The sequence below is a fragment of the Zootoca vivipara genome, chromosome 14 (assembly GCF_965207765.1).
Source record: "Zootoca vivipara chromosome 14, rZooViv2.hap1.1, whole genome shotgun sequence".
NCBI classification, from domain to species: Eukaryota; Metazoa; Chordata; class Lepidosauria; order Squamata; family Lacertidae; genus Zootoca; species Zootoca vivipara.
In genome coordinates this window covers 20,658,938-20,674,805 of record NC_142597.1, presented here as the reverse complement: position 1 = coordinate 20,674,805, position 15,868 = coordinate 20,658,938, and the positions used below count along the sequence as shown (strand labels likewise).

Sequence of the window (15,868 nt, the reverse complement as noted above, 5' to 3'; positions counted from 1 at the left end):
GTCATCAGATAGCAGAGTAATGTTGAGCCTCTCGCTGATGCGCTAGTTTTCTCCTTGCAGGGATGCGGGTTTTTTAAATATATACATATATAAATGTGAACGGGAAGAAGTATTCAAAAATGTGACCCCTTCTGTCTTTAGCAGCAAAATCCAGAATTCCACCAGCTCACCAAGTAGGGCCCTGCTGTGGGTGGCTGTTCAGGTTTTCCACGTGGTACATACCATGGCTTGCTCCCTTCCCTCTCAGGCTGCTTACAGCTGTATCTTTAAAGCACATTCAAAGCACAGCTTCACCCTCAAAGAATTATGGACACTGTAGTTGGCTATGGATTGATGGGAATTGCAATTCAGGGAGTGGTAAACTACAGGACCCAGAATTCTTTGAGAGGGAAACGAGCTTTGGATGTGCTTTAAAGGTATAGTGTGTATTCGGCCTCACACCCTCAATGCCTGAAAGGGAAATGCCTCACGTTTAGGGTGTCCTTACTATCCTGGACATGTTTACTCAGAAGTATTTACTGAAGTAAAAACAGCTTCCAGGTAAGTAATTGAAGATTGCAGATGTGCACACACAGCTGGCAACTTGTGCACAAGATGATAGTTTTACAGGGTGTGCTCCAGTTGCACAAATACACTCATTATTTCTCCCCAGGGAGATAAATCCTAGAATTGCATGCCCAAAGTACTGTATGTAGGATTTACTGACGAGTAAAATGTGTTCAGGACTAATACTTATTTCACTAACCTCCCTACCCCCCTGTGGCTTTTTAAAATTAACACCCACAGTGTGCATTACAATTTATTTTGTGCCAAGAGTGAGTCTGTGGTTGAGATTCTACTTACATACAAGCAAGACCCACTTATTGGAACAAGACTTGCTTTTTAGTAGATTACCACAACTTAGGGTGGTTTGCATTGCCTAACTTTTATCTGGATCTTGTATACCAGCCATCGTTACATGATTTTGCTCTTACTGCATTCAAAAGTTTTCCACACTCCACTTGACGCAAACCAATGAACAAGGGGGGGGGGAAATAGAATTTGTCTCCATCTTTCATGCATGTTTTCTGAAAACTGCATCACCCTGTTCCTATGTATTTATTCACAAGCCCCTCTGACTTTAATGGAGCTTACATGAGTCTTTATAAGCTTGCAGCAACACTACGCCTGTTTACTTGGTTGCATTCAGTGGGGCTTTTTATCTATGTAGTATTACAACATTGGCAGTAAATATCACTGTATGTGCACATTGAATTCACCAACAAGTCACTGTGCACTAAGTGTGCCAATATGAAGCAGGGTAGCAGAGAAGTGACTGGATTGGTTTTAAATAAGACCTGAGCTCATCCAAGCTTGTGAGCATCCAGACTGATTGGATTAGTTAAGGCTTGGCTGGCATAAGACCCATTCTCCTTTCTTCCAACTATCCTGCACAAGCTTAGCAGATTCAAAAGGCTCAGGATTCTGTAACAGTCTCTTATTTTAACCAAGAAACAACTGTGACAATCCTCTCTAAAAATAAGAAACAGCACTTGCTGATTTTTTTTAGGTCTTTGCCAGACCGGATTATAAATATATTGGCATTTTGTTACTCATACTCTTTGCATTCCATCACCTAAAGACGTTGGCATGGGTAAGTCAACATGGTGACATTGCACAGCAAGGTTGGGAAACCTCAAGCCTTTGGGCCAAATGTGGCCCTCCAGGCCTCTCTACCTGGCCCATGGGATCCACCAGTCCACACCCCTCTCCAGTCCTGCGTTGCACCCTCCTTGAGTGTTTTTGCCTGGGTGAAATGTGCCCTTGAACTCTGATCCTGCTTCTTACTCACCTGGATCGTGGACAGGGCAGGGCATATGTGTGTGTGAGAGAGAGAGTTAGGTAGTTGATTGTACAAAGGTAAAATTGCTATGCTCACTTTTGCATCTGGCCCCCCACACCACTAGCATGTGGCCCCCGAAAGGCTGTCCAGAAAGCAAAGTGGCCCTTCAGCTGAAAAAGTTTCTCCACTCCTGCTGTAGTAGAAGTTCCTGCATAGAAGCCACTGTTAATGTAGCAGTCAGCACTTTGGACTCGGAAGAGGGAGGCCCAAGGTAATGTCCCTGGTTCAGCCACAAACCTTGCTGAGTGAACTTAGGCCAGTTACCATCTCTCAGCCTAGCCAGGTTGTTGTGATGGTTGAATCGTGTGCATTGCCATGAGCCTGTCTGCAGGGTGGCAGAACTGAAATGCAACTTCTTCTTTTAAAATTGCATAGTTTATCCGACTTTGCAGGAATTCCACTTCAGAAATATTACCTCTTCAGATACACAAACTGAACAGCTTAACCCTACATATCTTGCAGTTACATATCCAGCATTTCCATTTATGCCATTCCAAATAAGCGAAACAAGAGTGGGTGGGACTAAATGAAACTGCCCTGTATTATTTTCTCTGACCACCTGCAGCCTTTATAAGCTTTTGAACGGGCGCTAGATACAATTGCATCGGCCTGCAATGGATAACCTCTTCCAAAAAGAACTCACTGAGAGTGACAAGAGTTAAACAAGGTTTATAAAGTGTTTGACTTTATTGCCTTAAATAGGAAAATAGAAAAAGGTGGGGTATGCACCACCTTCAAGCCCATCCAGCCTTTATAAAAGGCTTACTACGGTTGGCCTGATGTTAACACACAGTTAATTTGAATTATGGAGTCCAATAAAACCTGTCTGCACAGAATGAGGATAAAGAACTACCTAAGAGTCACGTGCAGACAGCGCTGTACTTCTTTCCTAAGCTTCATCTGCATTGTTGCCACCTGCTGGCGACTGAGTGCTTTGTCACAAGACTGGTAAGTGATCCTGTAGCAGAGGCTGGTTTGCCCTGTGCCTGGGTGCCGAAAGCTGTCGAGCAGTTGGATGGACACCACTGATTCAGAAGACACACACCTGGCAATGGCATGGAGCTGAGTCTCATTAAACTCTTCTGGTTTCGGAACCCAGAAGCTGATGTCATGAACGTAGGAGACTGGGTAGAGGGAAAAGGTCTTGAACGGACCTAAATGCCCACCTGCAAACTGATTTAGGAAGCGCTCATCAGAAGTCCAGAGCATGCGCCAGTCAGAGATTTCACATACATGCATGGCCAGAAGATCAAGGTTCAGCGAAGCGCAAATAATTTCTCGATCAATGCTTGTAGGCTGCCATGGCGTTGTACTTACGGTACCTACACAAAGTTTATTTGGGTCTGGGTCAGAAGTGTCAGGGGTCACACTGAAAAAGTACTTTGATTTAAGGAGCTGAAGTTCAGGATTCTCAAAAGTATTTAGCTGTGTCTTTGGCTTGTCCACTGTACAGTCTAGCTTGAAGCCTGAAGGCTGGAGCAGTGCACTTAAAGTACTTGTAAGGTTTTCCGCAAGGAGCTGGCTACACGCTTCTTCTGTGCCCTTATTAACCACACAGATAAAAACGGACTCATGAAAAATGGGCAGTGCATGAGCAGAGAGCTTGCATTTCCTAAATGCCAGCCCACTGAGGACCAGGAAAGTCCCCAGAGGAAGCTCTTTGTCTCGTACAGTTCTGTGAAGAGAAACCAGAAAGGAAGGTTGGAGACAATAATGTCCAAAGATCCAATCTCTTTCCCAGCTGATCAAGTTGCCACCCTGATCTGTATCATCCCAGCCAGGAAAGCCAGAAGGAAAGGCAAAGGCCTCTGTATCCGCTGCAGTTTTATTAACCACAGACTTGGCTTTTGGGTTACTTTTGGCAGCAGGAACCATCCAAGTGGCATCCAGAGTGGAAGGAGAGCTGTGACGATCTTGGAACATCAAGGAAAGAGAAGCACTCACTTTCTGAACTGGGAAAGACTTGCCAAGCTCATCAGTGAGCTTTTTGTTTATTGTTCTTATAGGATGTTCCGAATTTGTATCCAGGAAACCCCTATTTAAAAACAGGGGGAAAAACAACAGAAAGCAATATTCTTAGGCAAGTCATTAAAATCGGATTTTATATTTTAAAGAACAGCACTCTGTTCATGTAGTGCCAAAATGTGCAAAGGTGCTATATGATCCTTAGTGAGTTTTGCAGGTGGGAAGACCATCTGGCAGCAAATATTTCTTCCAGATGATCCAAGACAGACAGGACTATTTGTCTTTTGACAGCTGGAGTCCCCTTCCAGCAATAACGGCAGCAGGATATCATGTCTCTAGTAGTTCAAAGTTACAAAGAGATCCCATGAAGCAGAATTTGAATGCAGGATTTGGATTCAGCAAACATCCATTAAACCACAATATATTTTATACATTACAAACGTTAGATTAAGATTAGACTGTAATGCCAACCGTACCCACTCAGAGGTAAATACAAGTCAATGGAACTTGTATCAAAATTAACATTGTGAGGACTGGTCTAAAGATCACCCCAGTGCTAAGAAAATAGGATGCCTACTGAATTTTCCACAGTCATCAACTGAGTGACTATGCTGTACGTATATTTATTAACTTCAAATGGGTGCTGAAACTCAGTTACATACCTGTTAATCTTATCTAGAAATATCTCTGGAACAAGGAAGGAAACCAACTTCCCTTCCAGTTCTGTTTGACAGATCACAGGCTTGGGATGCTGAAAAGGCACACTCTGTGTGAATATGTGATTCAAAGCTCCTTCTACATGAAAAGATTTATCCTGACTCCTGCAAACAAACAAGCCAAGAATGGTTAAATAGACACTCTTTATTTGCACAACATAAAACCAAACAAACTATGTTGAGCTACATGATCAACAGTAAACCAATTAGATTCAGGGCCCTGGGTATAAATGCCAGGCTGGCTGAAAGTACATGGTGGAAGGAAGGCATGGGAAATAGTGCTGACTCTTTCCCCCGACATCTCTGTAGCATTTAACTGGAGAATGATATCCAATCCATTCCCTCTATCAACTAATCTGTTAGAAGTCCTGAGAACCAAAGACAGTTAAAATGCAGCCTTCCCCATCCTGGTGTCCTTCATGAATTTTTAATTTCAACTCCCATTACCCCAACCAGCAAGATCAGTGAGTCAGGGCTGGTGGGAATCAGCAGTCAAAAACATCTGGAGGGCACCAGATTGGGAAAGGCTGGTATAAGATATAGCACTCTTGCTGCTAGAGGCAGGAATCTTATACTGCAACATACAGCAAAGAAACTTCCTTGCCGTTTCTTAAACACAGAGGCATCTTAAGAAGCAAGAGCAGATGCTAATATGCTGGTTACCATGACAACACCCAGAATGACATCTGGAATGCCACCGTCTGCTTGCTGTGCCGCAACTTACCTGTAACCTGTACTTTTATATCCGCAAGCACTACTGATGTTGAATGGATGAACGCCGCTCAAAATAAATCCTGCCTCCGCTGCCATAGCCACTACTTGCCAGCTGTTATGCCATTCCCTCACATGCTGGTCTGCAGGGGTACCACCCTGCCCTCTGCAGAGTGCCACATGGACCTCACCTTTCTCTGCCAGGACCTCTGCACAGCTGGAAAAGGAACAGAGGAGTGATGGGTAACATTCTTTTGTGCCTGAGGAAACACTCTGCCGCCTTCTTGAGCTGATCCCAAGAAGTCCTTGGATTGTGTTGCTTTTAGCAATATTTTAGGGGGTGGGTGAAGGAATGTGAGAGTTGTACTTTGGGAGGGGAAAGAGTGTGTTATATGATTGTTTACTGTGCTTGGGCAGATATGACAAGAAAGATTACAAAGAGAGGAAAACACATAGTGCTTATAATTTCTCACTGGACCTTATCAGCATTGCTCCAAATTGGATCTTTATAGTTCCTAGAACTGGAGGTGTTTGCTGGCAAGCTTGCAAAAATGGGTAGCAACTCCAAGGTGCAGAATTATTAGTTCTCTGCCCATCACCTCTTGCATGAAAACCCTGGTGCATTTCCTCTAATCGTACAGACCATCTGCTACCACACTGCCTCATTGCACAAAACAGCCAATTGCAACAAAGCATTTATCTGTATACAGTGTTTTAAATAAAGTGCATCGACTAAATATGCCTGCCTGTATAATACCAGAAAATTTGGACTTAGCTGGCTCACATTTATATCAATTTTATATTGAAGACAGGTTTTGGTGTAAGATAGCAACATCAACTGAAATTAACACACACCACCTTCTCAGTAACAAGAGTACATTGGCATGGTTCATTTTGGCCTCACCTAAAGAAAAACCTGGCAAGAAGCTCTCTGTTCTTTTTCACTCCAGCTTTTCTCCCACAGTGAGGGAAGTTGAAATAAATGCAATCAAATTTCCAATCAGCTGGCAAAAAATGCTCCTTCAGTTTTGTGCAGTCAACACAAAAGAGAACTTCAGCACCTGGAATGGTAAAAGAAAAATGATATGTAAGATACTAGGAGATTATCTTCATGCAATACACACTTTAATGGGCACTTGAGAAAGGCAGAATCTTTATTATTATCTTAATGAGACACTGCCTGGAAGAGTATTCCCAATGCAGCAAAGGTAACAACTGAAAGCAAATTTATATGTTCTTTAGGCTTGGATTTGCAGGGGTCCTCACCCAACACCCACATCACAGTTCCTTGCTTCAAGACAGGGTCTTCCACAAATTAATTCTCCTAAACCTGATTGCTGTGCCCACAAGTACACAGCAGATACAATAAATAGCTTCAAGTGACTCAAGAAGCAAGTCAAGCTAGACTGCAAAAAGATCTTTTTCAGCTCTCTCAATGTGCCAAGAATGCAGATGACAATGCTGTAAATTATTCCTTTTGACTGTGGTCTGGCTATGGTAGAGCCACGGTTTGTTTCCATTTAACTGATCTGGGAAGTTAGAGGCTGAATCCAACTAAGTCATTGAACAAGTGGAACAACTTCCACAAGCACAATCCAATTTTTCCTCTCCCTCCTAGTTTCTAATAATATTGTTATTTTCCATTTTGTTCAACTTGCTCTAATCAGATATTGTGAAAATGCAACCATGGCTTCTGCACACCATTCATTTCCCTGGTTCCTTAATCCTGCTTCTTCCATCTCACCTACTGCAGGGCAAGTCCAACTTGCTATAGAGAGGACAGATGAACCTCCTCATCTGAAGAAGTGTGCATGCACACGAAAGCTCATACCAAAATAAAAACTTAGTTGGTCTTTAAGGTGCTACTGAAGGAATTTTTTTATTTTAGATGAACCTCCAGTTACTTATTTAGAAGGTTTACATGTCCTAGGCAGGATCCTAGCAACCCTATTTATCCTGTCACATCCCAGCAACCCCATTATCAGAGTCCCAAGAGCCATCAGAAATTATGCAACAAACAATTTTTCTTTCTTGATTTTTCTTCTTCCTTTTACCTCTGTCCCTCAGATATTGTATGTTGGACTTGGCAACAGCTTGTCTAGTTGCAGAATCTTCACTCTCATAGCAGGTAGCAACAATGTGTGCCTCACAGCTCCTCGCTTCACACAAACTGGCAGAGAAGGAAAAGTTTCCTTCTCCAACTAGGAGGAGACAGGGCTGATGATGCAGAGGCCTCATGGTGGCAAAACCTTAAGGGGAGAGAAATGTAGTAAAATTATTATTATTATTTATATCCCGTCCATCTGCCCCAGCCACTCTAAGTGGCTTCCAACACTAATAAAAACATAATAAAACACCAGGCATTAAAAACAAAAAATATAGGAATCACGATGGTTGCAAAAACATCTAGAGTTGTCTCCAGTCAGCAAAAGCAGCATTTGTTAATAATACCCACCAGGCCAGCCTAGCTGACATGACAGCAACGAAGAAAATCCTTCGTGCAGGTCAAAAATTCAACTTCATAAGCAAGCAAGTATTCTAATCTTACTTTAACATACACAAATAAATGCTGAAAAAATCTGTATGGTGACAGGAAGCTGGAATCAAACTAGCAGCAAGCGGTTTATATTGTTTCATTAATCATGTTCATTCCTTCCATTCCCAACACTGCAAATGTTCTATACAATTATTGTGTTTTTGAAATACCAAATAATAAAGAGTACAGGAAAGACTGAACAATAAAAAATAATAGTAAATTTAGAGAAGCAAGTCCTTCTGGCTCTCTAAAGGTTGGAAATACGGGTGAGTAAATCCCCCCTCCTTGAAGCAGTGGTGAGTTGGTATGAGACTGTAGTCACTCAGTACCTCACACTGAGATTAGGGGAGAAGAGATCCAGGGTCAATACCCCAAAGCTATGAGGTGACCTTTATTCAGCTAGTCCAGTCCAGTCTGCTGCCCTTCAGACACTGCTGGGACTAGGAAGCCCCTTCATTCCTGACCAGTCTTTGAAAGCAAGTTGTGAGAGAACAAACGGGAGGAGGTTGAGCTGGGAGAGAATTACGTATACACCACCTTGGAGCTCCTTCACCGACGGGCAGGATATACTGTATGCATTGCTTTTTCTTTCCTAAATAAATGTTTAGGGTTACTCTCATTTTGACTCAAGAAAATCACAATTTCATAATTCAAATCGGGAAAAATAAAAACACTAAACTCCCCAGAAAGAAAGCACTGACTGTAAGTAAACAAAGAAATAGGGGGTTTCTAGGGGGCGTGGCATGGGATTGACCACGCCCATCTCTTTAAAGAGGTAAAGGACTGTTGCCCCCTCCCCACGCCTTTTCCCTTCTTCATCGGGTCTTTTAACCCACTTAGGTCTCCCCGCAAACACACCTTTCCACCCTCCCGAAGCCGGCGTCGCGGTATGTTTACGTCACTTCCGCCAGAGTGCGCCCTTCGCTTCCGGCGCGCGCCGTTTGGGCGGTTGCCTTGGAGACGGCTTCCTGCTTTTCCTTCCCCTTACTCCGCCTTTTTGTCAGGTGGGCATAGGGAAAGGGCCGGGCTCCCCTGAGACCGAGGGAAGGACGGAGCGGGGCAGGGTGGGCGGAAGGGAAGGGGCCACCTGGCGAAGGGAGCTGAGGAGAGAAGTACTGTAGTCTTTAGGGATGGCTGCTGAAATGGAGCCACCGTATTCAGATGCAGCCTACCATCTTTTCCTGTTCTTAACCTTCCTCCCTCCCTCCTTGCTTCCTTTTTTTGTTGTTGACGATTTATAAAATATTTTAAAAATAATTTTTAATTACATTCCAATAACAGCCACATTATAACAATAAAGGTAGTGACTGACTCTGGGGTTGCAGTGCTCATCTCGCTTCCGGGTCATGTGGCCAGCATGAGAAAGCCACTTCTGGTGAACCAGAGCAGTGCACGGAAACGCTGTTTGCCTTCCCGCCAGAGTGGTACCTATTTATCTACTTGTACTTTGACATGCTTTCGAACTGCTAGGTTGGCAGGGGCTGGGACCGAACAACGGGACCTCACCCTGTCGCGCCAACCTTCTGATCGGCAAGGCTTAGGCGCTGTGGTTTAACCCACAGCGCCACCCACGTCTCACACATTATAACAATACCAATTGTTATAATTGGCATTATAACAATACCAATTTATAATACAATTATTAATACCAGTCGTTCAAATAACGAATAATATATTTTTGGTGCCCCCCCCCCCCGGCATGCTAGAATGGATGGTTTGATGATTTTCTTTATTTCTGCATTCCAAAATCTTATTAATTTCGATCACATTCCCGTCATAATAATCCCTTATACAACAACTGCAATATTAATAATAACATTTAATGGTTTATGCCATCAGCAGCAGCATCATTTTTGGACAATATTATTGAGGGCATCACAGCTAATAGGAGAACACAAAAACCTCAGAAGCAGCAAATTTAAATAACAAAATAAGGGAACTTTTTAATATATCCAAAACGCATGTCCATATCACAAATGTGGACATAGGTCTGCCTCTGGACGTTGCGGACTCTACTTCCTTGGAGGTTTTTAAGCACAAGTTGGATGGCCATCTGTCATGGATGCTATAGTTTAGATTCCTGCATTGCAGGGGGTTGAACTAGATGGCTCTTGGGGTTCCCTCCCAGCTCTGTGATTCTATGATATACATATGTGCATACACAGCAGGAAGATTGAGTCAGGTGTTGGAGGAACGATGGGTGAGGGGACGCTTCTCCTAATTAGCATGGAGAACCCAAGAAAGCAGGTGCTACATGAGCTGGCCAGTCCCTTTTATGCCCAGATTGCAAACCTTCCAGAGGTATATGACTGGCTGGTGTTGGAAACAGAAAACTTTGCTTTTTATGTATTTATTGTAATATTCAGATGTCCTTCTGGCAAGAAGTGCAGGGTGGCACAAAAGGTTCTCTATTCCACTCCGTCTCACCCCGCTTCATCATGACAGCAACTATGTTAGGAAGATTAGTCTGAGAGTGACTGGCCAAAGTTCTTCCACTAGACAGACTCTTTCAAGGTGATTCTTTGGTTGGGCTCAATGATGCATTGCTCGTAGGGGTGTGCAGTACTGTTCAATGCACATTTATTAGAAGTGTGTCCTAATAGCCTCCATGGTGCTTACGAGGAAGTGTGCAAAGGCTTGTAAAAAAAGGTAAATGATCCCTGGATGGTTAAGTCTAGTCAAAGGCGACTATGGGGTTGTGGCACTCATCTCGCTTCAGGCCAAGGGAGCCGGCGTTTGTCCACAGACAGCTTTCCGGATCATGTGGCCAGCATAACTAAACCACTTCTGGCGCAACGGAACACCATGATGGAAACCATAGCGTACGGAAACTCTGTTTACCTTCCCACCACAGTGGTACCTATTTATCTACTTGCACTGGCGTGCTTTCGAACTGCTAGGTTGGCAGGAGCTGGGACCAAACTGTCAACCTTCTGATCCGGCAAGCCCAAGAGGCTCAGTGGTTTAGACCACAGTGCTACCTGCTGTAGGCTGTTTTCAATTCAGGTAACGTGCTCATCCCTAAAAGCTTCTTGAAAAGAGCAGTAAGGGAGCGAAACCTGCCCTTAAGCATGCACAGATTGCCTTCCATTTTGTTTCTGAGCCATCAGAACCAGCGTTATCAGAAGGGAGGAGAGTGCTTTCAGGTACACACCCTGAGTGTATGGCAGGATCGTGTTCCAGTATGTCATATGCACACCTTTGTGCTAGTAATGTTTCTGGGAAATTAAATATATCAGGCAATATTGTGCATATTAAATTTTAAGATATTAAGATACAAAGCTTGTAGCATTGGGGTGGTATTCAACTAATTTTATTCAGAGCAGATCCATTGAAATAAGGGGATGTAACTTAGTCGTGTACGTTAATTTCAGCAGGACCACTGAATACTACCCTTAATTAAAAAGATGGTTCTAGGGAACTCGAGCGGTGAGTTGTACAAATCATTTTTAAAATAATTCTAGGTTTCAAATCTCATCAATATTCAATTGAAGTGGCTGCTTCAAACATTTGGTAGTACTTCTACCTACGTGTTATTATGCAGTGCAACCTTTTGGGTGTGTTTACTCAAATCTAAATGCTGCTTATTTCAATGGGCCTTACTCACTAGTGAGGCTATATAGGAATACAGCTGTATCTTAGTGCTTGACCTCCTTGATGACAAGGTCCGGTCATATTGATTTTTGGATAAAAGTCTCTCATCCCATGGATGGTCTGAAACCAGTGACATCAGGACTAGCTGATGATCAGGAAGTTGCATCACAAACAAAAACAATCAGTTTTTCTGGTTGCCTGCTCCAGTTCCTCCTGCCACCTTCCTTTGTAAGGGCTGCCAGAAAAAAGTCAGCACTTTTTAACATCAGCTACAGCCTTGAACTTCACTCTACTGAGGCTGCCCATTCTGGCTGAGATTCTGAAGCAAAATTACAATTATAACCAAGACAAATAAGCAGGAAAATGTGGGATTTGGATGACATCGATTCTTCATATCTATCAACTACAACCTCTTCTGATTCAGAGGTATTCCCCTACTGAACTCCAGTTCCAAATTTCAGCACACTAATCCTTCTAATCTATCCACATGATGAAACCATCCCCATGTGTTTTGGTTAAAATAAGATCTTTCAGCACTTAATATCACTGTCCAGTGTCAGGGAATCAGACTGATTTTGGTGTGGGAAAAGAACTGGAGAAGCATAGGGCTGAAATACAAATTTTAAAAGAATGTAAAGTTACGTTCTAAAATGTAAAATGTAGAAATAGTTAAATCCCAAGTGTAATGAGGAAGTAAGTCCCACTAAAGGTGGGTTTTCAGGAGTACAAAAGTTTATTATTAGATTGCAAGAGGTGTAGTAGAGGAGCATGTACCATATTAGTGAGATAAAATAAATACTGTATTAAAAAGTAGTATTAGAGGAGAAACATAATTTTAAGAACAGTGACTAATACTGTTGCTTTTTCTGAGACGTACCTACACCACAGACAATGAGTATGTTCCTGTGCAGGTTTATTCAGAAGTAAGTTGTACTGATTTTAGCTGAACTTTGTCTAGTAAGTCAGTGTGTGGGGGTTTGCAGTGTTAAAAGGTCATCTTGAACATGTTTGCTCTGATGTAAACCACTATTTGGGGCATATAGTTTGTGTGATTAGGATTATAGCCTTAACCTTCTTTAATAGTTACTTCCTTAGGGGGTATTAGGAGTTTTCTGAGAAGGCAGCTCAGGACATCTTCAAATACGGTTCCCAGAATTCGTTGAGAGAAGACATGGCACTTGATAGGTTTGTAGTGTAGTTGTGCCTTCCCTAATACGAGTTGTTTCCTGTTCTCATTTGACTTTTCTGTCTCTTCCTAGGCCATGTCCCTGTCTTGCTTCTTTAACCCGCATCATGGCTGTTTAATGCGCGCCAATGGTCATGGGGAAGTGTGGACAGATTGGAACAGCTCTGCCAAGTTCTTCCAGTATGGCTGGAGGTGCACCACCAACGAGGACTCCTACACCAACAAAACCCTCTTGGGGAACTGGAACGAAGAGCGCTATGACATTCGAAAAATACTGCAGCCCAAGCCTCTCCCTTCCCAGGTCAGAGTACCATATTCACATCGCTCTGTTTGTTAGCTTGTTAACGTAAAGTGAAATATTCAGCCCTCTGGCACAGGGGCGAGTAACCTGCAGCCCTCTGGATGTTCTTGGTCTCCCGTTTCCATCAGCACCAGCAACCAGTTAGGGATTAGGGGAGATGTAATTCAACAGCATCTGGTTGGCCACAGGTCCTTGCTCTAGTACAGGGGTCAGCAAGGTTTATCTTGCCTGGGCTGGATCGGTCCCTCTGTGGGCCGGCCCACGTGAACGCATGCCCCCGTGATTTTCGGCGTCTGTGTCTGCGCAGACGCAACTTTTGTTGCCATGGAAGCGAGTCTCTGCGCTGCACCAGTTTAGCACAGGCCGCAAGCAAACAGCTCGGTTTGGGGGCAGCTCGTGGGCCAGTCAAATGACCTCCGCGGGCCGCTTCCAGCCCATGGGCCTTAGGTTGCTGACCCCTGCTCTAGTACTCTGTGTTCAATTTATCTTATAACATGTTGAATGATTCAAGCCCAGCTTTAGAAGAGCAAGTGTGAAGATGTTCTGTTGTATTTTATATTTGAAGGGGGACTTGGCTGACCTAAATCAGGCATCACCTAGGAGCTCATGTCTGTTGCTTCAAGCTCCAAGGAAGAAGCACAAATGTAATAGTAGACAGTATTCCTGTATAAGATGTTGTCCTTCCTTGCTTTTCATCTGTTCAGTTCCAGTTTATTTTCTTTGGCTGCAATCCTATCTACACTTCCCTGGGCAAGAGTCCCCCTGAACACTTTTTATGAGTAAATTTGCATAGGATTGCAGTAATAGCCATTTCATCCCACCAACCCCTCCACCACCACGTGATACCTCATTATACCCAGCCCTTCTGCCTCGCTAAGCCAAGCCAAGCTGGGGTTGCTTTGGTGATAAGGCTCTTTCTCTTAAAAGTTCTACTGATTTTTTGTCTAGAAAAAAAGGCAAGTAAAGGGGGACATGATAGAGGTGTACAAAATTATGCATGATACAAGTATATGAAGTTGCATGTGGTGTGAATAAAATGGGTAAAGAGACATTTATTTCCCATTAAACTGGAACCCAGTGTGGTCATCCAATTAATCTGAATGTTACAAGACTCAAGGCAGACAGAAGGAAATTCTTCTTCACAGTTAAACTATGGAATTCACTCCCACAAGATGTTGGGAAGGCCACCAACTTAGGCCTTAGGCAACTTAGCTTTTGCCTGGTCTTTCCAGGCACGGATTTGTGTCCCAAGAGATTTTATTTTATTTTTTAACTTGGAAAACCTGCTCTTAAAACCTGAAGCACAATAAATGGCAATTCGGGTTTCCTGCAGATTGCTGCAAAGCAAATAATAATAATAATAATAATAATAGGTGCTTGAACACGGAGGTTTAAAGTGTGGACCATGCCTGAAAAGTGTGAAGGAAAGGTAACTATGGATAAGCCCTTAGAGGAATTTAAAAGAGGATTCGACAAATTCATGGAGGTTAAGGCTGCTAGTCATACTAGATACAGTATATTCTACCTCCAGGATCAGAGGCAATATGCCTCTGCCTGAGTACCAGAACGTGAGCAAGAGAGTGCTGTTACCTTCAGGCCCTGTTTGTGGACTTCCCAGAAATACCTGGTTAGAATTGGGTTTCTGGACTTGAGAGGGCATTTGGTCTGATTCAGCAGCCAGTCTCTTCTTATTGTTCTTATGGTTTCTCGGTTACCGTAAACATGCAGTCAATCTGGGTTTTCCTTTTCAGTATGCTCACTATTTTCAGTCCACCTACACATCGGACTTCTCCAAGAAACAGCCCCACAGTACAAGAAGTAAGTACATAAAACTGGAATGCAGGCACTTAATTTAAAAGCTGCAAGAGAACTTTGGGAAGATCTAGTTCTTCCCCCAGTTCTGAATCCTCTATTCTCAAATAAATAAATAAATAAATAAATAAATAAATAAATAAATAAATAAATAAATAAATAAATATCATGTGTCAAGTGTTAGTGGGCTCTGGTGGTGACAGCAAGGGACCTGTAGGAACACAAAGAAATCCATTGCAATACGTCCTGAAGTGCTAGCAGTCTGGATGCACAATTGAATGGTGCCACCCCCATCTCCCCTGAAGTTGTCAGCTATCTGTGGGAACTGTTTCTACTTAGAAAGTGGCAGGCATCATCATCATTATTATTCATATACCTTTTTTACCCATTCTTCACCATAAGGTCCCCAGGGCAGGTAACAACATCATAAAAATGTAGAGTTAGTCCACGGTTTAGAAAGCAACAAAGACCACCCTGATAGTGCAAGAATGTAAATTTGGGATATATACACGATTGCATATGCTGAAATTTGCTGGTATGCAAATTGGATACTGCACGCAGAGAAATGGGTGAATTCAGGTGCAGAATCTCCTGTACTGCACTTGTGATAAAGCAGCATGTCTCATATGACTTTCCTAATATGCCTTCTCAGGTATTCAGCTCCCTTTTAGATTGGCAGAAGCTAAGACTGCCTTTGGTCCTGCTGTCGAGTTTGTTCAGTGCAATATGTTCATTCCGCTTTACTGGCTTGCAACTGCCCTGCCTTCTTTTGAACTCCTCAGCCTTGTCCTCTCTCTGCTCTTAGGAGTTATGCGAGATGTTCACTGGTTCCCTGGACACCAGCCAGAGCTGGAGCCTCCTCCAATCAAGCCAACTGCCCGGTCATGCTACATGATAGATTATGAGCGTCCACAGAAGGAGGGAGTGTGCTGCTTGGTTGACACGAAGCCCAAAGAACCGCAAGAGACTCTGCGGAAGGAGTAGGACTAGAGTAGGGCTCTCTTCTGCTTGGGTTGCTTGAAAGGCCCTGCCTGTGTGACCCAGTTGCTCCCTCTCTTCCCCACCCACCCACTTAAAAGCTAGGCTGCCATGCAGCAACTCACAAACCATGTCTGTGAATAAAAGAGTGCGTCAGAGTGAGAAGGAGATTCTTCTTACTTCTTGT

The 15,868-nt window shown here is 43.3% G+C and overlaps 2 protein-coding genes across 4 annotated transcripts; one reads left to right on the top strand and one right to left on the bottom strand.

The window, feature by feature from the left end:
* Positions 1-2,550: 2,550 nt before the first annotated feature.
* On the bottom strand, positions 2,551-8,741 carry FDXACB1 (ferredoxin-fold anticodon binding domain containing 1). Of its 3 annotated transcripts, none has more exons than XM_035139176.3 (6): positions 8,669-8,741; positions 7,329-7,523; positions 6,179-6,335; positions 5,288-5,491; positions 4,510-4,668; positions 2,551-3,917 (listed from the first exon to the last, which is right to left on the bottom strand). In XM_035139176.3, the coding sequence occupies exons 2-6, from the start codon at positions 7,510-7,512 to the stop codon at positions 2,732-2,734; spliced, it is 1,890 nt and encodes a 629-aa protein (XP_034995067.3). In that variant the 5' UTR covers positions 7,513-7,523; positions 8,669-8,741; the 3' UTR covers positions 2,551-2,731. The 3 variants fall into 3 exon arrangements, with proteins under 3 accessions (XP_034995067.3, XP_088513980.1, XP_034995068.3); XM_088657854.1 differs by having other exon boundaries at positions 6,191-6,335; XM_035139177.3 differs by having other exon boundaries at positions 8,348-8,696.
* Positions 8,667-15,846, top strand: CFAP68 (cilia and flagella associated protein 68). Its single transcript, XM_035139903.3, has 4 exons — positions 8,667-8,814; positions 12,664-12,891; positions 14,643-14,709; positions 15,509-15,846. The coding sequence occupies exons 2-4, from the start codon at positions 12,667-12,669 to the stop codon at positions 15,685-15,687; spliced, it is 471 nt and encodes a 156-aa protein (XP_034995794.1). The 5' UTR covers positions 8,667-8,814; positions 12,664-12,666; the 3' UTR covers positions 15,688-15,846.
* Positions 15,847-15,868: the final 22 nt, after the last annotated feature.